The sequence below is a fragment of the Aspergillus glaucus genome (assembly GCF_001890805.1).
Source record: "Aspergillus glaucus CBS 516.65 unplaced genomic scaffold ASPGLscaffold_11, whole genome shotgun sequence".
NCBI classification, from domain to species: Eukaryota; Fungi; Ascomycota; class Eurotiomycetes; order Eurotiales; family Aspergillaceae; genus Aspergillus; species Aspergillus glaucus.
Genome location: NW_019170463.1, coordinates 352542 through 375078, shown reverse-complemented (window position 1 = coordinate 375078; position 22537 = coordinate 352542). Strand labels below are relative to the sequence as shown.

Genomic DNA, 22537 nt, shown 5'->3' with positions numbered 1-22537 from the left:
GTTCGCACGTTAGATCGTCTCTTGATTCCCCGCGTGAAATTCCAAAAATTCGGATTATGTCATCTGCCCTGGCAGGGCGCTTTTCCAGATACGGCAGTATTAAGCACGTGATCTCGCGCATCTCGTATCGGAGTGGCGACGCGAAGAGCATCGCCTCGATGACTCGAGATACGGACTCGGACTACCATGCTGCCATACTTGCCAACTTGATAATCCTGTGACGTCCCCATACCAACATGGGTGTAACCGGGCTGTGGACAGTCGTCCAGCCCTGCGCACGACCTATCAAACTCGAAACACTCAATAAGCGGCGCCTAGCAGTCGATGCATCAATCTGGATATACCAGTTCCTAAAAGCCGTGCGAGACAAAGAAGGAAATGCGTTGCGCAACTCGCACATCGTTGGATTCTTCCGCCGGATATGCAAATTACTATACTTTGGGATCAAACCTGTCTTTGTGTTTGATGGCGGGGCACCGCTTTTGAAGAGACAGACTATCGCTGGTAGACAGAAGAGGCGGGAGGGGCGGAGAGAGGATGCTGCGAGGACGGCGGGGAAGTTACTGGCTGTGCAGATGCATAGGAGTGCGGAGGAGGAAGCCGAAAGGCGTAGGAACAGGGCGCCTAGGGAAGAGGAGGAGATTTCTGATAATCCGGTGTATGCGGGGGAGGCATTTATGACGGACAGAGAGAAACAACAGGCTCGGCAGTTTAGGAAGAAGGACGCTTATCATCTTCCTGAGCTTGAGATCTCGCTTGAGCAGATGGGTGCGCCGAATGACCCGCGTATCATGTCTCATGAGGAACTGGAGGAGTATGCGCAGCAGTTTTATAGGGGTGAAGATATTAATCTCTACGACTTTTCTAAAATCGACTTTGATAGTCCGTTTTTTATGAGTCTTCCCGCTACCGATCGGTATAATATCTTGAATGCTGCGAGGCTCAGGAGTCGATTGCGTATGGGTTATTCTAAGGAACAGCTTGACCACATGTTCCCAGACCGCATGGCGTTCTCCAAGTTTCAAATCGAGCGTGTGAAAGAGAGAAACGATTTGACGCAACGGCTGATGAACCTGAATGGCATGAACGGGGAAGATGCTTTCTACGACTCAGGACAAAGGATTGCAGGAGAACGCGGCAAGGAGTATGTCCTGGTGAAAGACCCCACCAATGAAGGTGGTTGGGTACTTGGTGTCGTTGGCAACAAGGGCGAAGGCGGGGCTGAGAAGCCTATTGATGTTGACCGGTACGGACAGCAAGAGGTGCTTTTTGATATGGGAGAGTCAGATGACGAAGGAGGATTTGAGGATGTGCCTATTGAAGGGTTAAACAGACTTCCTAAGCTACCGTTTCTTCAGAAGGGTGCTTTTGATGAGTCGATTAAGGCTCAACGAGAGGTACCTGATGCAGTTGAAGACGATTCACTTTTTGTACAAAGCGACTTGGATGATCGTTGTGGCATTGACAACATTTTCGAGGACGGGAACGAAGATGAAGACCTTCAAAAGGCAATCGCCATGTCATTGCAATCGGCTACAGATGCTCAACATGACCACGATCTTCCAGAGATCTCAATTAATAGGAATGCTGCAGCACCAGCACCACTAAATGAAACAGAACCCAGTTTCATGCCTCCTGAGAGTGACGATGAGGAAATGGATTTCGCAGCTGCACTAGCGCAGACAAAGCGACCGGAAAGAGAAGCACCGCGTCCCGTACCTGCTGATCCATTCGGGGGACCTTTACCGTTCGAATCGATCAAACTCAGGCCAAGTGCGGAAAAGCCGCAAGATAAGGCAATTGACGAAGATGCGGGTGGTTTTGTGAAAGAACCTGCTCAGCCGGCAAAGGTGGCCAAGGAGCAATTACCCCTGCCACCGTGGTTCTCTGCTGAACACAAGAATGCCGAGTTTGTCCTTGATAAAGTTGATGATACTTCGCTGGAAGGTTACCGGGACAGCATAATGACACCGAATCGTCAGTCTTTGAAGGATTATCGGTCTCCGGATGTCATTGATGTTGATCAGGAACCGGAGGCTAAGAAAGAGACAGATTCCAAGGAAGTGATTGATCTTGAGGCTCCAGCAGAGAAGGGAACTGCTGAAGCTATTAGACTCCCAACTACGGACAAGGAAGATACTACAAATGTGGCGCCGGAAGAGGCTCAAATATTGCTACCAAAAGAGGACGTCATTACAGAAAAGCCTTACGAAGGACCTACGGAGACTAAGGAGCCAAGCCCCGTTGTTCAAGAGGACATTGAACGCACAGAACCATCCCCCTCGCCGGAATTTGAGGATGTCGCGATTCAGCCAGCGAAAGCACCTAGCGTTGAATTCGAGCCTCAGCCCCCTACTGGGTTCAATCAGCAGGATGCTCTCTTTGTAGAAGAAGGGGACGAAGAAAGAGAACAACAGGAAACTGCGATTGATCTCGAGGATGAAGATCTGATGCGACAGCTTGCAGCGGAAGATGAAGAGCATGCTCGCTTCGCAGCCACGCTGAATCCCACAGTACCTGGTCAGAGTGCTGCAGAGTACGAACAAGAGCTCAAGCAGCTGCGCTCCCAGCAGAAGAAGGACCGCAGAGATGCAGACGAGGTTACGCAAGTCATGATCTCGGAGTGTCAGCAGTTGTTGACCCTTTTCGGATTGCCGTATGTTACCGCGCCTATGGAAGCCGAGGCGCAATGCGCAGAGCTGGTCTCGCTCGGCCTTGTTGATGGTATCATCACCGACGACAGTGATATTTTCCTCTTTGGAGGAACGCGCGTGTACAAGAACATGTTCAACCAGAGCAAGTTTGTCGAATGCTATCTAACATCAGACATGGAGAAGGAATACGCGCTCCATCGACAGAAACTCATCAGCTTCGCCCATCTTCTCGGGAGTGATTACACAGAAGGCATTCCCGGCATAGGACCCGTCACGGCACTAGAAATCCTCGCCGAATTCTCCGGCCTAGAAGAATTCCGCGACTGGTGGACACAAGTCCAACTAGGCACAGACATGTCCACAACCACCCACCCAACCTTCTACAAGAAATTCAAGAAACACGCCACCAAAATCTTCCTCCCCCCAACCTTCCCCGACACCCGCGTGGAAGAAGCCTACCTTAAACCCGAAGTCGACTCAGACCCATCCCTATTCCAATGGGGCGTGCCCGACCTGCACGGACTCCGGAATTTTCTCATGGCCACGATCGGATGGAGCCAGGAACGCACGGACGAGGTTCTGGTGCCGGTGATTCGCGATATGAATAAACGGGAGCAGGAAGGGACGCAGGCTAATATTACGAGTTTTTACCATGGGCCTACGGGGGCGGGGGCTTTTGCGCCGAGGGTCCGGAGTGGGGGGAAGAGTCGGATGGAGAAGGCGTTTAGTCGACTGCGACAGGAAGCTGCTACGGGGCAGCCTGATGGAGATATCATTGATGCTGGTGTCGATGTCGATGTCGATGCAACATCGGGAGACAACCCTTCTCCACGTTCTCCTTCTCCTGAGCGTACCACCGGACGGAAGGGCAAGGGAAAAGGGACGAAACGAGGAACCACCACCACGTCCCGGATCGATTATGAAGCGACAGCTAAAAAGCGAAAAACCAGAAAAAATGCCAAAAATTGAAGCCTAGTGGTTGTGGTTTGCACTGGGTTAGTGGGGTAGACCGAGAACTCCACCGGGTCTGGCGAAAGAGAATTGATATCTCAACTGCAACATGCGAACAGGGAGAGTGTACCTGGAGATCTCAGCGATCAGTCGATCATCCGATATCTACAAGTACAGCATTACATTCAGCATAGTATATCTGTGCTGCCTTCGATCTTGACTTTATGATGGAGTTCAGGGGTAGATAGAGTACAGTAGTAACTACATAGTATCTTAGATGACACTATCATCGCCGATGGCCAGCGCATGACATCATGTTTCTAACCATGACGTAGAAGTCACCAACCACCGCCCAAAAGGGGAAAAGCCAAAAATAAGACTAAAATGGGGAATTATTGTTAAATACGACCTTCCCCTTTCCACTTTTTACCCGTGGTTCTTCAAGTCAATTCATCACCATTACTTACCTGTACTTACCTACATATCAATCTCAATCCGGTAATATAGCCGGCGACGTCACGGGACACTTGCCATTGCCGCCCAACTCAGCAACTCAGCAGCGTCTATCTTGACTGATCACCGTCTTCCTCCGCTTGCGGCTCGGGTCTTCCGTCGCATCCCGTTCATCCTCTGGTTCCCTCTTGACTCCTGCACGTCATCTCTGCGCAAAGGATCACTCCCTCTGAGACACCCCCTCGATCAATTATTTCCCTTGGCTCTCTCTCTCTCTCTCTCTCTCTCCTCCCATTTTTCCCTACTTATCCACCCTCCACCCCTGATTTCGCGTCCGGTTCCTATCCCGACCGTCCGATTCCTCGTGTACCTACCGAAGTCAGTCGAAGTCGAAGTCGAAAAAAAAAAAAAAAGAGGATCGCAATGCATCGCACCTATTCTATGCGCCAATCGCGCGCCCCCACGGCGTCCCAGGTCGAGAACCCCCCGCCTCCGCTGTCGACTACAAAGACCAACAGATGGCTCGGGAAAGGTGGTTTGGGTAGGTTGATACCTACATGTTGGGATTGAGATTAGGCTGACAGTAACGAGCAGGCCATGCCTTCCGTAAGAACACCGCCGGTGCTTTCGGTCCCGACCTGGCCCGGAAACTCTCGCAATTGGTCAAGATGGAGAAGAACGTCATGCGCAGTATGGAGTTGGTCGCAAGAGAGCGGATGGAGACTGCCGTATGTACCATTTTGTGAAGGATTGGGATGATATGATATGCTGACAATGACAGCAACAACTGTCCATCTGGGGTGAGGCCTGCGATGAAGATGTCTCGGATGTTACCGATAAGCTGGGTGTTTTGCTCTACGAGATTGGTGAGCTAGAGGACTTGTTTGTCGACCGTTACGACCAGTACCGTGTTACTATCAAGAGCGTTCGTAACATCGAAGCCTCTGTCCAGCCTAGCCGCGACCGTAAGTTCCCTTTCGTGAATTCAGAACGCTGCGTACTAACCGGTCACAGGTAAGCAGAAAATCACCGACGAGATCGCCAAGCTCAAGTACAAGGACCCCAACTCGCCTCGCATCGTCGTTCTCGAGCAGGAATTGGTCCGTGCTGAGGCCGAGTCCCTCGTCGCCGAGGCTCAGCTGTCCAACATCACCCGTGAGAAGCTCAAGGCCGCCTTCCAGTACCAGTTCGATGCTCTCCGTGAGCACTGCGAGAAGGTCGCTGTCATTGCCGGCTACGGCAAGCACCTTCTGGACCTTGTTGACGACACTCCGGTCACTCCCGGTGAGACCCGTCAAGCCTACGACGGATACGACGCCAGCAAGGCCATCATCCAGGACTGCGAAGATGCCCTGACCAACTGGGTGTCCTCCAAGGCTGTCGTCAAGTCGAACCTGTCTACCCGTTCCCACACTCTCTCCCAGCGCCACCGCGACAACACCTCCCGGACTCGTGAGGGGGTCGACCTCTCCTCTCAAGACCAGCCCTTGAAGGACCGCGACTCGTGGGTTCCCGCTGACCAACACCCCGGCTACCAGCCCGAAGATGAGGGTGAGGAAGTCGCCAGTACCGTGGATGGCGAGACACCCCGGGGACGAGAAGAGGAGAGAGCACCAGTGGTCTCTGTCGTCTAGACCGGCCTTGAAAAAAAGAAGACACTCGAGTCCATCCAATTCGAATAATACCGCCATACACGTTTTGGATTATAATGTCTTTCCCATGTTTGATGTTCCGCTTCGTCACACCCCCAATGAGTTCTGTGTTTCTATTGTTTCCTTTTTTTTTTTTTTTTTTTTTTTTTTTTTTTTTCTTAATTCTTTATATATTACTATTTAATTACACCCCATGAAGGAAACGCTCGTCTTGCCCGTGCTTGTGCCTGATGTATCACTATTCTGATGTTCATTCATGATGTCACGACTACGGATTGCAAAAACGAACTAAAAGGGCAAAAGAAAAGCAAAAAAGCGGCAGGGTTTGGGCAAGTTTGAGCAGAGCATACGAGGGTTTCTACATTAATGATGTAATACCATTTGTGAATTGAATTGTGATAGTGGTTGTGTATGGAGTTTAATTGGATTTATTTAGTCTTTTTGTCTTTTTTAGTAGGTTAGTAGGTCTATGCATGTCCACTCGAGCATGATCAATTTGTAGACGATAGCACCAGATATCAGCGGTGACTGAATAGCAAACAAAAAAGAAACTTATGTATCACAGGGAGACTTGGGACATACGCTGCAGGTTGAAATAAATCGAGGACAAACCGCATTGGCTTTTCACGCTCCCCCCCCCCGGTAATGTCTGGCCGGATTTCTTTGAATAGTACAATCGACCATTCTAGAAAATCCAGTATACTGCATTCGGGTATGATAGGGGGAAAAATAGGAAAGGGGTTAAAGAAAAGAAAAGAAAGAAAGACAAACACGCGCTGGCTGTATATTCTCAACCCTACATATTAGTTACTACTTCTGTTTTGTCAACTCCCTCCCTCTCTCCACAATGCCCTTATGCCCTACCACTTGCTCACTCCCTCCATTCACAGCCAGATCTACCATCACTGCCGCCAGCTCATCTGTCTTTACTGAAGCCATCCATAACAAACATCTCAGCAGAGCACTTCCATCTTTTGCCAGAACTGCCGCCGGTCTCACAGCATATGTCTTCACATTCTGGTTCTGCTTTCCAAATTCCAGGAAATTTGTCTGGGCAAGCCCCTGAGAGGAGTCAGCATATAGCACGGTAACACCACAGAGAATGAAGGTGTCGTAAAGGACATACCCGCACATGTCGTCCTTTAGCATAGAACCACAAATTCTTCTCTTGGTCCGGCTCTGTAAAAGCACCACCAAGATAGATGTATCTGAACGTCTTCTTGACATCCAAGATCCTCAACAGCGCTTCCTGAAAAGCCTCTGGGTACTCTATCTCCACCACTGGATCCCAATTATATGTTCCGATTGACCTTCCACGGTTAGAGCGATTGCGAGATAGTGGCATAAATGCTAACTGAGATTTACCATATACAAGCATCCGCACCTTTCAGCTGCTCTAGAACGGAGTCAGGGTACGAGTTGAAATGCTCCATGATAACCACGGTAAGTTTGGGGTTTGCGGCTGCTTCAGGAAGGGCGCGGCGGGAGAGCGCGATAAGGGAAGTTATGGAAGGGGTTTCTAGGCATTGATTGAGGACTTCTTTGCCAATGAAGCCGGTGCTTCCTAGGAGGATGGCTTTCATGTTGGTCGGTGTGAGATTTAACAAGAATGAGTGTCCTGATGAATGGCAGTGAGGTAAGCGAATTGATGGAAGAGATGGAGGGTTGGGATTTAGGACATGGCTTTTAACTGACATAGTACATAGTACCTCATCTACATACCGTTTGCGGAGCGGAGTTGCGGAGCGGAGCTTGGTGGGGAACTCCGCCAACTCTACGCAAGAGCCTTCTCCACAGATAACTAACAATAGCACTTACAAATTATACCGATGTAGTTATCACCTATGGCGGAGGAGCCAGCTCCCGAATCCGCCTCCGCCTCGCGGCAGAAGAGCTGCAACGCCTGTGTGAAAGCCAAACGAGGCTGCGACAAGCGGCATCCGGTCTGCTCAAGATGCGAGGGGAAAAAGATTTCATGTATCTATGCCAAGCGGCCATACGCCGAAGCTTTTCAGAGCGGCTTTGACTTCGATCCGGTTGAGTTGGATATGCCCTGGGCGGGATTAACTGCTCCGTCGTCGTCGATTAATCTTGTTGATGATATCCCAGCTAGCCCCGCCACCTGCCTGCCGACTCTCGATGCATTCATCGACCCGTTCCTAACCTTTGCAGACAACCAAGCCACATCATCAAGTGGCATGCAGCTTGTCAACAGTGCGCGCGGGCAGCTCGGTCAACAACAAGAGAATCAACAGGGACTCAGTAAATTTGATTATGCTCAAATGGCTGATATATGTGTTTGTTACTCCCTCATGAAGTCATAAAAGAAAATATGCCACCGCTAATATTCAACAAGATACAATACGAGCCATGGCAGGTCTACGACCCAAATACCAAGATGCATTTCATTGCCCAAAGCCTAAAAAGCTACCCCAGCACCTTCGTCAAAGACAGCCACACGCCCTGGATGCATAGGTATCTGTACAAAGACCAAATGCCGTCCTCAATACAGTCCTGTCTCACTGTCTGTGCACTTTATAGTAGCATGACGAGTAGCAACAAGGCTTCGGTATTCAGAGTTCTTTGCCAAAGTCTGAGCGAGCTCAAGCAGCAACAGCAGTTGGCAAACACTCCTCTGGAAAAGCTGGCAAGGGCCCAGGCGCTATTCTTATATCAGATAATCTGTCTGTTTGATGGGGATCTTACTCTAAGATCCAATGCTGATCGGGACATGCTGTTATTGCAGGACTGGCTGGATGACCTGTGCAAGATTAGAGAGAACCTTGGGATGCCAGAGTGTGTGAATGGCCTTGACATTTGGGAGACTCCAAGGTCATGGGAGGTGGGTGCTCCAGTTCTTTTCTCCCATTCCCATTCCCCTCACTGACGGCCAAAAGTGGTGGATATTTTCTGAATCTGTCCGGCGAACCATCGTCATAGCCTATGCCTTCCTCGGGCTGTGGAATTTGATGTGCAAAAATAATGACCGTAAGCCAATCACTTCCGTATTTCACTGTCCTGACAGTCTCCCCTCATTAACCTGCATGATGCCAAAGATGTATTTTTTTCCGCTTGGAAATACCTTCACTGCTGGACCATGTCTCGACCCTTGTGGGAGGCACCGTCATCCTTCGACTTCTTTCTGAGCTGGAGGAACAAGCCGCATCACATTATTGAGAATTTCGAGTTCGAGAGCTTTCTCGAATGTGGAAGCGCCGACGATGTCGATGATTTCGCCAAAGTCCTCATGGTAGCGTAGGTAGTCCCAAGTCTTCAGCAGCATGTGGATGTTTGCTAATTGCTGGCACATCAGTTATATGGGGTTAGATGAGACGAAGCAGTGGTTCATGGACAAAGGCTCTGTATTTTGAGAGTCTGGATATCATTTTGTAACATAACGGAGTTCTTGCTGGGCTGTAGATATTCTACCATCATTTACTTCAATGGTGTCGAATTTATCTCGCATTTAGTTACAATTTATTATTGGCAAGCATCATTTCAATTCGTATGTAAATAACATATCGGTCATCATCCTTCTCACCTCAAACCGGTGCCCATATAAACCAGCACCAAGGGAGGCAAGCTACTCCATCACAAGCACTCATAGGTTGTCGCAGCTTCCACGTGCTTGGGCTTGGGCCGGAGTCACAGTGTAGTTCCCCTCTCCCGCAATAACAACGGTGCTACCATCAACACCAGTGATGGTGCAAAAGCCGCCTCCATTTGAGTAGATGCTCTGAACAACCGTCGGATTATCTAGGGTGCATTAGCACGCGTTTCTCTCTAATGGGCAAGAGTCAGACTTACCGATTTTAACTAGCGTGGTATCTGCGGGAAATGTCTCGCCGTAAGAAGACCCGTCAACGCCGTAGAAAGTCAAACCCACGTTGAAGACCTGTTTCTTGACAGGGGTTGCACTTGTAAGGGCTATAATGCTGGACAGGATGGCAGTGATAAATGAGGGCTTCATTTTGATTGTTGTTGGGAGATAGTGGTTACTATCAAAATGGTTTGAGGTGGTCGTGGGGCTAAATGAACCGCAGGATCTTGGTGTACTTAGCGATGCTTCTATGGATGAAACTGAACTGAGTGATATCAAAGCAATGCATGCTGGAAATACACTTGATATATTCTATGATACGAGAGAAAAAAAAAACAAAGCATGGAAGTGGTTGCTACTCCTCTCGTATTCGATATGCCAAATATAGACCGTGGAACACGAGCTTATTATTAGCCTTTGCAGATCTGTATCCATCCATCGACATTATTGTCCCAGTCGTGCCTTGAAGAGAATACAAGGGTGGCCATGATCACGGCCCAATGTATAGATGAACATACGTAGTATCATGTCTTTGCCACGTAAGTCAACCCCATTTTAGGGACAGGAAAATAGCAGTGGATCTTGGTGCGCTGTACAGCCCCAAGTGCAAGCAAAACCATCCATTCGAATTGATAGATCTAGAAAGTACATATCGTGCCTTGGTTGAACGGCTTGGTTGGTCCGTCAGCAGCCTGTTCTGTTAGGGATAGGGTGGAGATAAGGGACAACAGATCCATCGGCAATTTTTTGGCGCAAGAAAATTGTATCGTCTGTTGACGTGCTTGGTCATTGGGCTCTTCGATGGTGTAAAATGCTGCTTGATTGTCCATCTGGAGTATTGCCGGACATTTTGTACGGCAAGGTGTATTGACGTTAAGTTTACCAAAAAAAAAAAAAAAAAAAGAGAAGAAGCTGACCTCTTTGGGGTAGCTAGTATCATGGCGATGTATTCCGATTCAGTTCTTGATAGTGCAGCGGTTGACTGCTTTCTTTGACATCCAGCGTACAGGAGTTCCTCGGACTCTGGGGTTGAATCTCTTGGGCGTCTGGTAATCATCCCAGGATGGGGATATACGCCACCGATAGAGAACATAGATACGACCCGCCAGCCCGACGTGCTGAACTGAAAAGCCCGTCCACGTCCACGTCACTGTGCACCTCTATACCGGTGGATGAGCTTCGCGAAATTGAGTGCGCTGTTACGCGACTTCGATCTAAGCTGCCCACTTTCAGAATTGGTTCTCTAGCCATCAATTGTGAATTTCTGTGTGATGTTTTGAAACGGACAAGTCTTTGTCCGTCTGCACCCCAGGGGAGGGACATGAATTCAGCGGTGAAGTGCTGCACTCTGATGGAAGATAATCTCGTATGTATTGGGAGATTCCTGCTTGTATTAATATCAACTCGGAATGGAATTGCATGGGCTTAATCGACTGTAGATTGCAAATCAAGCAGTGCTCTCCATTCATCATTGTCTTGCATTGTTTTTACGATACTCGTATGCATGTTCGTAGTGGTTACTGTACCATGCATGCAATAATAAACCTGGATTGGGCTTCATCCGTGGCACATGGTACAAGATGCAGACTCATTATATTGGTCATTTTTGGTCAACCCTTCCATCTTGGTGTGAACTAGATTTCCTCTCTGTCCTTCACAAATAAAACTATCTCTCATGACTTTTCTGGTGTTACCCAGTCCTTGATACTTTAACGCCGCAATTGAAGGTATCTCTCAGGAATTCGAAAGTCTTTTGTTGCATGGTTCTGCCTATTTGTTCGGCTCCTGGTCACCATCGTGTATTGCAAATCACGTTCCTCATAGATGAGCAACATGAAGTTGATTGATTTCAAGGGTTCATTCTGGTCGCTGGCCATTTTTGTAGCGAGTTTTTTTCTTTCTCGTGGGATATGTGCTGTGCACGTGCAATTTGCTGAAAAGTCTTGTGGTACGACATGACTTCAACTGAGTGAGACGAATTAGCTCAGCGTCTTGGAAAGGCCTTGTGGCAATGGCCATAAGATTATTCTGGTTTGGCTATATGTAGCATGTCAAAGCAATGTCTTGGCTATGAAATCACAAGATGGAGTGTGAGGAAGAAGATTCGATGAACACCTATAGGCACCCGGGACGAATGGCTCGTATCGTTCTCTCTGTTACATTCCCTTGAGTACTTAGGTAGATTTGTCTCTCCATTTTAGTTTAGAATTTCAAAATGCGTGCCCGAAGACAAGCTGTAAAAATAGCATCGAAGACCGGTGGTCTCTTCGACACAATGTCTTCCCAGCAATCCCGAACCTATTCGTTAAGAAATAAATCTGGGTTGGGGGGGCCTCAGGCAAGCTGGTTTAACCTCCTATCCAGCGCGAAGCTTTTGCTTTTCCCAGCAAGATGGAGTGTAAATCACCATATGGTATTCATAGTGCTGAACAACAGCCGGCAGCGCCGTATCATTAGCCGCTATGACTGCCTTAGTGACGTGGTCTTTCTCATCGAAGGAACCTCTGTAAGGCGAATACCTGTGTTCAATAGTAGATCTTAAGCATCCATCAACAGGGTAACCAGATACTAAGCACTCATCAAAAGTCCGTAGGCGCAAGCTAACTGTGGGATGGCAAGCCAAACGACAAGCACTTGAGGAATAGCCAACAAGCCCAAGGTTTGCGGCGTGTATGACAAGAATTGACTAATTTCTCGGTTATGTGCTGTCTCGCGGACACAGCAATGGTAACCCAATTCAGACGAGCCAGCCGTTCCCTGGGCCTTTTTACCCGGAATGGGCTCCTCGTCCGGTTTCGGAATAACAAGTACGGATCATCTGTAGTGGTATAGGTAGCTAGAAAAGCGCATTTTCGTTCTGTGTGGGTTAGATGGCGGCATGCGCGCCGGCCAGTAAGGTTTCTTGTGGGCTGTACATAAAACTCGGGTGAGTCCAAATAACTCAATACTCGAAGAACCCAGTATATCGAGGAATGAACCCATAGTCGAAGGAGACGGGGTCGAGATGGGATCGAGATCATATTGACTGAGACCAATGGACCAAAAAGGCGCCACGGTGGTATACTGATCTGGTTTGACTAGTAGGACTTGAGTCTAAGTAGCATGTCAAACGAAGGTGAGAAGTAGGGGGAGCGAGGGAGGAGAAAAATCACAGGAGCTAGAGACCTGAGTAAAAGTAGGGCAATAGACTCTATTGTTTCTTACATTCACTTGGGCATTTCTGTAGACTCGGCTAGTCACTTAAGAGTATGCCGCAAGTGACAAGCTACTGAAAGTAACATCCAGGCCCGTGTCGCCTAGAGTTACTCCGAAATCATGATTGGGTACTACCAGTACCAGGCATACAGAGTAAAAGTAAGTTGTGCAGATTCTTGAAGAGTGGATATCTCATTTCAATCTGATACTGGTAGTATATCCATCAATCCATTAAAAGCAGGGGGGGAATTAGAACCAATCAAAATCAAAGCGATCTTTATACACGCAACAAGACCAGAGTAATCAAATCAATCAAGAAAGCAAGCAATCAAATGACAATAACCTCGCACCGTGAGAAGAACAAAGGACCCCCGTGTAATGTGGAGAAGCTCAAACTCAGCTCTCCGGATTCAAGCAAGCATCAGCAGAACAAAAACACGAAACACAAGTCGTGACATCGTTAGGTGATTTCATCCCAGATGATCAAATCAAACTGAAAAGAAAAGGGAAGAGGAATAGAGCAGAGAAGGAAACAACGCCTGCCGGTACATAAGTAAGAAAGGAAAACAATAAAGGCAACAAGACCCCAAACATGCAATGGTAATAGATGTAGGCAGCATATGAAGCAAAAGAAAGAAAAGCAAAGATATCAATATATGGTTTTTTGATATTTTTTTTTTGAGTTTGGGTCGTTCAAGCGTCGGTCCCTACGCCCTTCTTTTTTGGCTGAATATGTTTTTGTCCGCTACCCGTCGCGTTCGAGGTCGACTTTTGATTCTTTTCGGTAGTCTCACTCGACGATGGGGTCGTACGAGAAGAAGTGGCATCATGCTTCTCTGTCAAAAGGTTCTTCAACCATCGGTTCTCCATCTCCAGTTGGGCAACGCGAGCTTCGAGGGCAGCATTCCTCTCGGTCGTCTCGCGCACGCCCCGCTCCAGCGTTTGCTCCCGTTGCTTCTTCTTCATGCGGAAGCGGGCGCTGGCGGCGGTGTTGCGCCGCCGCCGGTCTTCTTCGGCAGAATGCCGGGCATGTTCCTCTTGCCCGAGGGCGGAGGCGATACGGTCGCTGGGAATGGAAGTGCTGTACTTGGTATTCCCGATCTGACCGTTTGGTGGTGAGATGGACGACGAGACATCAGAAGGCGTCAAGGCGCCTGGTGCATGGCCCAGGTCGTCGGTAGTGTAAGGGATTGGTGGGTAGATCGGATGAGCCGAGTATGAAAGCATTTGGTCTGTAGGGAGAGAGTAGTTGATGGATTTGTCGGCTGTTGGATGGTGTAAGTGATGGTCTAGATAAGGTGTAATCAAACAGTGCAGTGAGGTGAGGTGATGAGATGATAATATATCAACAGAAGCAAGCTCTTTAAGGACATCCCCCGGGTATAGGGTGCGGTTGATCAACAGCAACAGGAGACAGAAGCGCAAATAAGCGATGGATAACACCGGGGTCTCTCGACGGTGTCATTGGGGTACGCTATTGCGTGCTCAACCACCAGTACTCTGCGTCGCCCGACACCCTTCGAGATGAGCAAGTGCAGAGGGCGATGAGATCATGGAAGGCAGAAAATTAAACAAGGGGGGGAAATACAGGTGATAGAAAGAAATGAGTCAGGGAGGATGCAGTTGTACTGGTCGGGCTGCTAGAGCCCATGCAGCAACTGAGGATGTAAAGACACGTGGGAATGGCACGCAATAGAAAAAATTATTAAAATTCAGACGAAGCTTTCCCCAGACAGCATTGGACAAGTCAGACAGACCGAGTGGCCTCAGCACAAGCTCTGATGCTGCCATCGATCTCATGCACTGCACAAAACGAACCATAGCCCAGGGCGATGGCGCAAAAAATGCAACATTTGAAATCATAGAAAAAAGAGAAGGAAAAAGCTCAGACTCACCATAAGGGTAACCTCTGAGATCCAAGGAACTGCGCTCGTCCTCGAGCGACTCATACGAACTGACCGAAAGACCACCCATGCCTTCCGTTTGGTCGTAATCCATGCTCACGCTGTTATTGAGCGGTGGTGGTGGCGCCAGACCGGTCGATTCGGCGTCAAAGGAATAATGGCGACTCTTAGCCAGGGCAGGGTCGTGACGAGAAAGGAGGAAATTGAAATTTTCCAATCTATCAAAACTGGGCGCAGGTTGACGGGGATGCTGTTGTTGTTGCTCGTCCGCCATAATGACTGGTGGATGTTGGAGACAGAAAAAGAGAGATAATAGCAGGGGAGGGGAACTAGGTATGCACCTCGGATGCTGCCTTTCTCGTGTTTTCTTTTCTTTTTTTTTTTTTTTTTTTAAATCTCTCTCCTCAAATCCTTTCTCTTTCCGGTTTTTCGATGGGCGTCCGGGGGAGGAGAAAGGAGAAAAAAAAAAAAAAAAAAAAAGTAAAAAAGACCACCACCACAAGGGCAAAGGGAAAAAAGTCTACCCAAGACGTGCCAAAGCTCCGGGTGAGACGGGCAAAATAAAAAAGATCGGAAAAATAATACAAGTACGAATGAAAATAGTTGCAGATTGATGGAAGGTGACTTGTCGCAAAGAATTATATCGGACCTTCACTCACTCACGCCTGGACTCTCTGCGGCGCAATTGAACTAACGCGGGATAGAATGGGCCAGCCACGTACGCAATAGGAATCGTAGAGAATTCGGAGAATAGCAATTAAGAGTAATAAATAGGAATTATATGGACGGAGATGAAACGGACGGCGAATGGAGCGAGAGACAAGACGCGACGAATGAGAGAGAAGCCGGAATGGGATGACAGAGATCAAGGCGTCCAGGAGAGACAGAGAGAGACGCGAGAGACACAGCAAAGGACTGGGAAAGACTGGGTATAGACTGTGATCGTCTCATGCCCTCAGAGGCTAATTGATGATCTGATGGAATGGAGAAATGTCGTGATCGCGCACCCTGGTTCGCCAGTCACAAGCCGAGGATGATACACCGCTTTGGTATAGCGTAGCTGAGAAGGATTGAGGATTAAGAACCAAATATGGATAACAATGATGAGAGATTAAAAAGTGAATATAAAAGTGGAATTCGAAGGGTCGAGGTTGAGGTCGAGAAGTGAAGTAAGAAAAGTGAGAGACCGAGGTGAATGTCCCGATTGATATACGGCTCTCCGTACAATTGTTCTGCCGTGTCTCCTGAACAGGATATCAGGTTCAATACTCCTGCTCCATACAGCCATTGCGTCTGTTCCGAATAATGTTCTTTTGTTCTTCTGGTTGGCTTTTGACTCTCCCTCTGGTATTACTCCCGATTACCGGTACTAACCGCTTTATCAGCCGTTCTCATGACGCGGACTTGTAACACCCTGTATTGCTTTTTTTTTCTCCCCGCGCTCCACGGCGGGACAAGAAGCATCGAATTGTACAACTCACTACGGAGTACTACTGTCTCGCTAAGGTAGACTAAGGCACAAGTACTTTGTCTTTTCTATGGTACGTTCTAGCACTGACATCATTGAGGTCCCGTTCAACCCAAGTCTCGGACTTAACCTCGTCCGTGCTGGTCTGTGGTCTATCTGCATGTGGTCGGCCGTAACTCGCGTGGCTTCCGTATTTACTCCTTTACTCCTCATTCTCTCGTTTCACTGAATCTTCTCGTCCACTGCCTATGATTTCCGCTGCATCTTCAACCGTTGTTCCTCTCCTGCGATCTCCAGTCTTCTCATCTCCCAACACTGTATCCTCCGCAACGTTCCGATACACCTCCGCGAAACTATCATAAACCCCCGCTCCAATTCCGTCCCAGTGTCCCTCAGTATCGAATGCCTCTCCAATTTCTCGCATCTCGTCAACCCACCGATACGCCTTCGGAGCCATCCCAACGACCCCCTTCTTAGCCGTAGACCCAACTGCCGGGGCATACTCATCCAGATGCTGAAGCAACTCCGGAAGCAACGATTCCTGCTGCGCCGTGGAGAACGACAAGATCGAAAGTGCGGTGAGTCCCTTCGTCAGGGCAGCAAACGAGAGTTTCAATGTCGATGCCGCACCAATCTTGGCGGACACCAGCTTCATGTTCAGCACCTCTGCCAGTCTGGGGAATGAGGTGGGGAGTTCCACGTCACCCGAGATTACCAGACTGGGTTTCTTCCAGTGTCCTTCTGGTGAGTTATTGGATGGTGGGGGTCCGATTATTCCTCCATCGAGGTAGTGGCATAATGCGGATTGATTCCCCGCAAACAGGGAACCCACTTCTGTTGACAGGCGGGCTGAGGTGGCATTCAAATCGAAATAGTAGGGTTGACGTCTTGTGGAGAGACCATCGACGTCTTCAATGCTTTGTCGCTTTGCACTCGTGCTGGGGAGTTGATATGCAGTTACAATTCGATGAGCCGTAGCAAGCGCGTCTCTTGGGGGTACGATAGATAAGATATAGTCAGAGGATACCACCAACTCCTCGTCAGATTGTAGAGATTCGATCGACGCTGCCCGGATCCGGGCCAGAGTATGCTCACTAGAAGATGTTAGATGTAACGTCCCGAACAATGGATTGATAGTACAAATACTCCGTACCTTCTACCCTCTCCCACAGTGAGAACACGATATCCATGAGCCCTCAAAAGTTTCGCAATACCAAGCCCCATTTCCCCAATGGAGAGGATTCCCACTGACACAGGGCGCATTGTGGCAATCTTTACCCGTACTGTGCAACTCGAACCGTTTGAGCAGTGCTCGAGTATAAAACGGGGATGTATTAGATTGCTACAGATTGCGGGGTTATTGGCGATTTGTCAGCCAGCGATATAACTAAGTTAGTTATACACCATTACCCTTGTTGGAGATCTGACATGCATTGAAGCTTTTTAGTTCTTATGATCCTTGCTCTGTGTTCCGTACTCGGAGCACATGGTGGTGTTTCCAATTGGTGGGCAAAGAAGAATGATCCGGATGGGCACTCTGATATATATCCGGGAAATGGATGCATGTTTTCCATCGATGCTACTTACTATCAATGGATGTTATTAGGGGCGAAACATTACCTGCCCTACGAACGTCCGGGCGATATAGGTTTTCTAATTATTGTCAAATTCCATCTGATACACCCCAGGAATCTCGGGGCAGCTGAGTTTTCGTGCGAGGCCGTTCTCATTTGATCACTTGGATACTCCGTAGGGACTCTCGAGTAATTAAGGATTATCTCTGGAACGCCACCATTGATCACTTTACAATGGACAGTTCACAGTGGCTGTTTAAGTAGACAGTAGCGTATGAAAGCAACTGAAATTATTTTCGGCCTGACATATCAGGTACCACAGAGATGTTATCCCCGCCAAGAAAATATCTTCCTCGCACGCAAGAGATCAGTCCATCCAATTTCACCAATTCTCCCATTTCGATCGATCAATTTAAAGCAATCCAACTGCGAAAGTCCTTCTTTCTCTGAAAATATTCAGGATAATGGCTGCTTCACCACTTAAGATCATTAATTGCCGTTGCGCAAACCCGGAGTTTCCTACGGAGTTAGGAGGATGACTGGCGTTGCTTTTGAATAGTGGACACCCATGCTGACATGATAACTGGTATGGTTGTTAAGGGTCTCAATCAATCGTTTTGATATTTAACTGACGAGCATTAGGTGAACCTCTAGATCCCAGACGTTGATGTGCCTGAGTCACGGAGCAAGTACATAGTAGTGCTTTTGTATACCCCGAGCAGAGAACCAGATCTACTACGGAGTACGGGTACAGAGCACAAGATTCCTAACCAGATTCCTGCCGAACTTTCACCCAGACAGGGTATTTATTCTGCACAAACTACGCCTATCGGACTGGCCCGACACCGGGCTCCGTACCAAATATTCTAAACGCCTCCGATTGATCAAACATCAGGGATTCTTTTTTTTTCTTCCGTCGATCTACCATTGAGAGAAAATTTCTTCGACCATCGAATCAAGTTCAGATCTGGAGAATTCCAGGGACCGATACGGAGACCCGGAGATGTTGGGGCCGACGTTCCGAGTGCAAGATTACTAATGTCCATGAATGATGGCTCAGTGACAGCTCCGCTGTCCATCCAATTCTATTCTCCATTCTCTATTTGCCATCTCGCTTTTGCGATCATTCTTGACTACGACATACTCTATACTGGTGGGAACGCTACTGCCACAGGTCGTTGAGCTATCTAGATTGCGACACTGCTGAAATAGCAAGATATCAGATAATCAGCTTTGATCTGGGGTACTTCGGGCACTCGGCTTACCTCACTTTTCATTGCCATAATTTGCCATTCATTTGTCTTTTTCTTCTAAACCAGTAATCTCATCTGCCAAAACAACCCGCAAACCGGTATGATCCGCCTGCCCATGACCGCAGAATAGCAACTGCTTGGTTGAGAAACCATGCAAAATCCAACTCCCGGACTTGGGACCGCTCAGGATAGGCGCTTTGTGCCAAAGAGCGCAGCACCCAATATCAAGGGCCATGAGCCTCTTCCCCGAAGGCGCAATGCACTGGTAAGAGACTGGTCCCTTTGACATCATAGAGGATATAATAGTAAATCTTTCTTCCTTCCATATAGACGTGCGATATGTGCCACAAGAAGAAGACAAAATGCGAACTCGAAGGATCCAATACTGTCTGTGTACAATGTATGCGCCGTAATACGAGATGCAAATATACCACAAGGAGGGAGAAACGAGAGAATCTTAAGAGGTACGCCATCATTCTCTACATGTTGTGTGGCAAGACCATAACTAAGATAAGCGAATCCAGATCGCAATACGTAAAGGAACTGGAGGAACGCGTGAGAAGGACCGAGTCTTTGCTCAAAGCAGCTGGTCTATTAGACGAAGAGGGCGCCGGCCAGGACGAACTCGTTGACGGCGAGGGAGACCAGCCGGACAGCGACAGCGAACATGATAATGGCCGAAATGAGGATATCTCTGGAACGAAAAATTCGGGGGCCATAACGGATAATCAACCGCGTCGTCATTTGTCGACGGGCCAGAAGTCAGGCTCTACGACAGGCAACCTTGATCGAAGCTCGTGCCCTCCACTCGGGCCAAAACGTCCGCCCACGAATCGTGAGCGCAAATACTCAGCTACCGGTTGTAGTGACCTTCAACATATTCCGGTTCTCAGGGCAGATGATAGGGAGGAGTCTCGATACTATGGTTTGTCCAGGATCTTACCAGATTTACGATGCCGTTGGTAACTGACTGGCTATAGGACGATCTTCCTCCATGTCTATCCTGTCGCGACAAGGGATAGAATGGATCAAAGAAAAGACCGGCGACGTCAAATTTCTCAGCTTTTTGACCACCGATTCGGACAAAGATAGCCCTTGGGATTACTGGCGGCCAGATGTGTTCCACGATCTGTTTTCTTCGCAAGTCTTCAAGCCTCTTCCGTCAAGATCAGAAGTGTTCTCGTTAATGAAAGATTACTTTCGCACATTAAATCGTCTGTTCCCGCTCTACCATGAGGAATCATTCATGCGCCTGGTGGAATGGCAATACACGCAACAAACATGCGACGATGCCGCCCGCTGGGCCAGTATAAACATCATCCTCTCCTTGGCTTACGAATATCGATTCTCCAACAGTCTGAAACCCGAAAGGGATAAGGAGAAGGCTTGGATGTACTTCAAAAACGCCATGTCGGTCTTTGTCGAGTTGACTCTCCGACGGACTGATCTGTTGAGTATACAGGCGCTATTGGGCATGGCACTTTTTCTTCGCGGAAATTCAGGGACTCAGTCGGCGTTGCCGATTATCACGGCAGCTATGAGATCTTGTCATCGAATGGGACTTCATAGGGATCTTCCCAGACCTCACTTCTCGCCTGTTGAGCAGGAGCAGAGGAAAAGGGTTTTCTGGATTGCTTATATTCTTGACCAAAGGTAGCTATCCTTCCCACTTCGTATTGTCATTTCTCGTGCTAACTCTCGCAGCACATGCGTCCGGTCAGGAAGCGCACCAACTCAACACGTCGACGACTTCGACGTAGACCTCCCCTCCGAAGAAGATGACGACTACCTAGTAGACAACTTCCAGTCCTTCTTCCGCCACCTCTGCCGCCTGACCGTCATAAAAGGCCGCATTTGCTGTAAGCTCAACTGCACCAAAGCCCTAGACAACCGCTCCGTCGGCGAAATCTTCCAAATCATCGACGAACTGAACACAGAGCTCGAAGAGTGGAAAAGAAACGGCATCTTCGACCTCCAGTTGAAAATGAAGCCAGCAGGAGAGGACTTTCTGTTTGGGTTTGCGACGGCTGGTCTTCGACTTGTTTATTATAATTTGTTGATCATGGTTCATCGTATCCCACTGATTGTCCATTTCATTCATGCCCGTCATATCCCGCCAGATAGGCAAAAGGCCTCTGATCTACGACTAATCGCGAACCAATCCGCCACATCCGCAACAATTTGCCTCCAAGCCGCCCGGGACACCCTAAAGCTCGTGAACAGCTTGCCCTGGGGCGACATCGCCTGGATATGGTCCCTACTATACTACGTCTTCCTCGCCGTGATAACCATCTTCGCACATGTAATAGAAGACAGCCGCCACCCAAAAGCCAAAGAAGACGTCAACCTGCTCAACATCGCCTCCACGTTCCTGGGAACCCTGATTCCCGCCGACGGCTCGTGTAAATACGCACGGTTCATGGCGCAGATGAGTGCGAATTTCGAGCGCATTGCGTGGGCTAATATTGAGAGGGTTGAGAGGGCGGGGGAGAGTTTGGAGTATCGGGCTTCTACGTCTGTGACTGCGTCGCCGAGGCTGGGCCATTGGCATGCGTCTGGTAATGAGTCGAGGAGTCCTTGCGCTTCGCATCATGTCCAGTGTCAGGATTCGGGATATGTTACGTCTCCGGCGTCGAATGTGAATATGGAGATGAATATTCCGCGGGTTGAGAATTTGCCGCATAGTCTTGCTGTGCCTGGCCATAATAATAACGACTACCACCAACCGTGTCAAGGAATGACGGACGAATTACCAAACATGAGCCCCAACTACACCACCACGACCAACACCCCCGCTGCCCCCATCAACACCCACTTCTACACAAACCCCGCCAACAACCTCTTCCCTACAAACCCCGCCCCAATACCAACCCAAACACAAACACCATCAACCGACACCCTCCCCTTCTCCAACCCGAACCCTGATCATAACCCCTGCACCGGCACAGGAACGGGAACAGGAACAGGACCCTGCGTCGTCCCCTCACCACCGAATCTATGGCAGATACCACTTACGGCGGATTGGGAGTTTAATCAGTTCTTGAACGGTATGCCCTCGGGTATACTCCCCGGCCCTGGTACTGGCACCGACACGGATACAGCAACCAACACGAGTGCAGGCTATCCATTTGATCTCTCAACTCCAGGATTAGGAATAAATCCTGATCCTGGTCCTGCAGTCCCACAACCACCCACCCTAGCCCCTACTATGGATACCGGAAATATAATGGGCTACGACTACGGCACCCAAGCCCAAGCCCAAGCCCAAGCACAAGCGCAGATGCAGAATCTGAACCAGGGTCAGAACCAGAGTCAGGGTCAACAGCAGCATCAACTGTATCAGCAGTTTATGGATGCGCAGACGCCGGCGCAGGTTATTGATAATGTGATTTGGTTTGGGGGGTTTGCGGGTTTTTAACTTCGGTTTGATGATGTGGGTTAGAATGTACATTAATTCAAATGAGAATAGTATAGTAATGATGAATAAAGTAAATATGAAATAGAATGGATATATGACAACCATAAACGGTAACTATAAACAGAAACAGAAATGAATGAACCGAATACCTCAACCCAGGGAATCAACCGACCAGACCAGACCAGACTATACCAG

General features: G+C 48.6%; 8 protein-coding genes across 8 annotated transcripts; 4 read left to right on the top strand and 4 right to left on the bottom strand.

Moving 5' to 3' along the window:
- The first annotated feature begins 92 nt into the window (after positions 1-92).
- On the top strand, positions 93-4117 carry ASPGLDRAFT_349446 (ssDNA endodeoxyribonuclease RAD2). The gene has a single exon (XM_022544488.1). It carries the CDS (start codon positions 237-239, stop codon positions 3621-3623), a length of 3387 nt encoding a protein of 1128 aa, XP_022400541.1. The 5' UTR covers positions 93-236; the 3' UTR covers positions 3624-4117.
- Positions 4118-4481: 364 nt separating this feature from the next.
- ASPGLDRAFT_26037 (Eisosome component PIL1/LSP1 family protein) lies at positions 4482-5692 on the top strand (the record flags this gene model as incomplete). The annotated part of the gene is made up of 4 exons (XM_022543529.1): positions 4482-4599; positions 4653-4786; positions 4840-5023; positions 5073-5692. The coding sequence occupies 4 exons, from the start codon at positions 4482-4484 to the stop codon at positions 5690-5692; spliced, it is 1056 nt and encodes a 351-aa protein (XP_022400540.1).
- An 828-nt stretch (positions 5693-6520) lies between these two features.
- ASPGLDRAFT_126989 (putative nucleoside-diphosphate-sugar epimerase) lies at positions 6521-7293 on the bottom strand (the record flags this gene model as incomplete). The annotated part of the gene is made up of 3 exons (XM_022540694.1): positions 6521-6772; positions 6837-7020; positions 7076-7293. The coding sequence occupies 3 exons, from the start codon at positions 7291-7293 to the stop codon at positions 6521-6523; spliced, it is 654 nt and encodes a 217-aa protein (XP_022400539.1).
- ASPGLDRAFT_349341 (Zn(II)2Cys6 transcription factor domain-containing protein) lies at positions 7193-9196 on the top strand. The gene is made up of 6 exons (XM_022544486.1): positions 7193-7341; positions 7546-8007; positions 8067-8552; positions 8608-8698; positions 8767-8965; positions 9024-9196. The coding sequence occupies exons 1-6, from the start codon at positions 7336-7338 to the stop codon at positions 9079-9081; spliced, it is 1302 nt and encodes a 433-aa protein (XP_022400538.1). The 5' UTR covers positions 7193-7335; the 3' UTR covers positions 9082-9196.
- On the bottom strand, positions 9168-9791 carry ASPGLDRAFT_172064 (uncharacterized protein). The gene is made up of 2 exons (XM_022542759.1): positions 9518-9791; positions 9168-9466 (listed from the first exon to the last, which is right to left on the bottom strand). Exons 1-2 carry the CDS (start codon positions 9678-9680, stop codon positions 9312-9314), a joined length of 318 nt encoding a protein of 105 aa, XP_022400537.1. The 5' UTR covers positions 9681-9791; the 3' UTR covers positions 9168-9311.
- Positions 9792-13418: 3627 nt separating this feature from the next.
- Positions 13419-14903, bottom strand: ASPGLDRAFT_35849 (bZIP transcription factor; the record flags this gene model as incomplete). Its single annotated transcript, XM_022544618.1, has 2 exons — positions 13419-13990; positions 14621-14903. The coding sequence occupies 2 exons, from the start codon at positions 14901-14903 to the stop codon at positions 13419-13421; spliced, it is 855 nt and encodes a 284-aa protein (XP_022400536.1).
- A 1396-nt stretch (positions 14904-16299) lies between these two features.
- ASPGLDRAFT_35848 (uncharacterized protein) lies at positions 16300-17360 on the bottom strand (the record flags this gene model as incomplete). Its single annotated transcript, XM_022544617.1, has 2 exons — positions 16300-17191; positions 17251-17360. The coding sequence occupies 2 exons, from the start codon at positions 17358-17360 to the stop codon at positions 16300-16302; spliced, it is 1002 nt and encodes a 333-aa protein (XP_022400535.1).
- A 1715-nt stretch (positions 17361-19075) lies between these two features.
- On the top strand, positions 19076-22342 carry ASPGLDRAFT_35847 (transcription factor domain-containing protein; the record flags this gene model as incomplete). Its single annotated transcript, XM_022544616.1, has 5 exons — positions 19076-19189; positions 19255-19388; positions 19449-19849; positions 19905-20577; positions 20629-22342. The coding sequence occupies 5 exons, from the start codon at positions 19076-19078 to the stop codon at positions 22340-22342; spliced, it is 3036 nt and encodes a 1011-aa protein (XP_022400534.1).
- Between the last annotated feature and the right edge of the window lie 195 nt (positions 22343-22537).

Coding starts and splice junctions, on each gene's coding strand:
- ASPGLDRAFT_349446 (XM_022544488.1), top strand. CDS start 237: ATGGGTGTAACCGGGCTGTGGACAGTCGTCCAGCCCTGCGCACGACCT.
- ASPGLDRAFT_172064 (XM_022542759.1), bottom strand. CDS start 9,680: ATGAAGCCCTCATTTATCACTGCCATCCTGTCCAGCATTATAGCCCTT. Junction 9,467..9,517: donor TACCACGCTAGTTAAAATCG/GTAAGTCTGACT, acceptor AATGCACCCTAG/ATAATCCGACGGTTGTTCAG.
- ASPGLDRAFT_349341 (XM_022544486.1), top strand. Junction 8,553..8,607: donor AGACTCCAAGGTCATGGGAG/GTGGGTGCTCCA, acceptor GACGGCCAAAAG/TGGTGGATATTTTCTGAATC. Junction 8,966..9,023: donor GCCAAAGTCCTCATGGTAGC/GTAGGTAGTCCC, acceptor CTGGCACATCAG/TTATATGGGGTTAGATGAGA.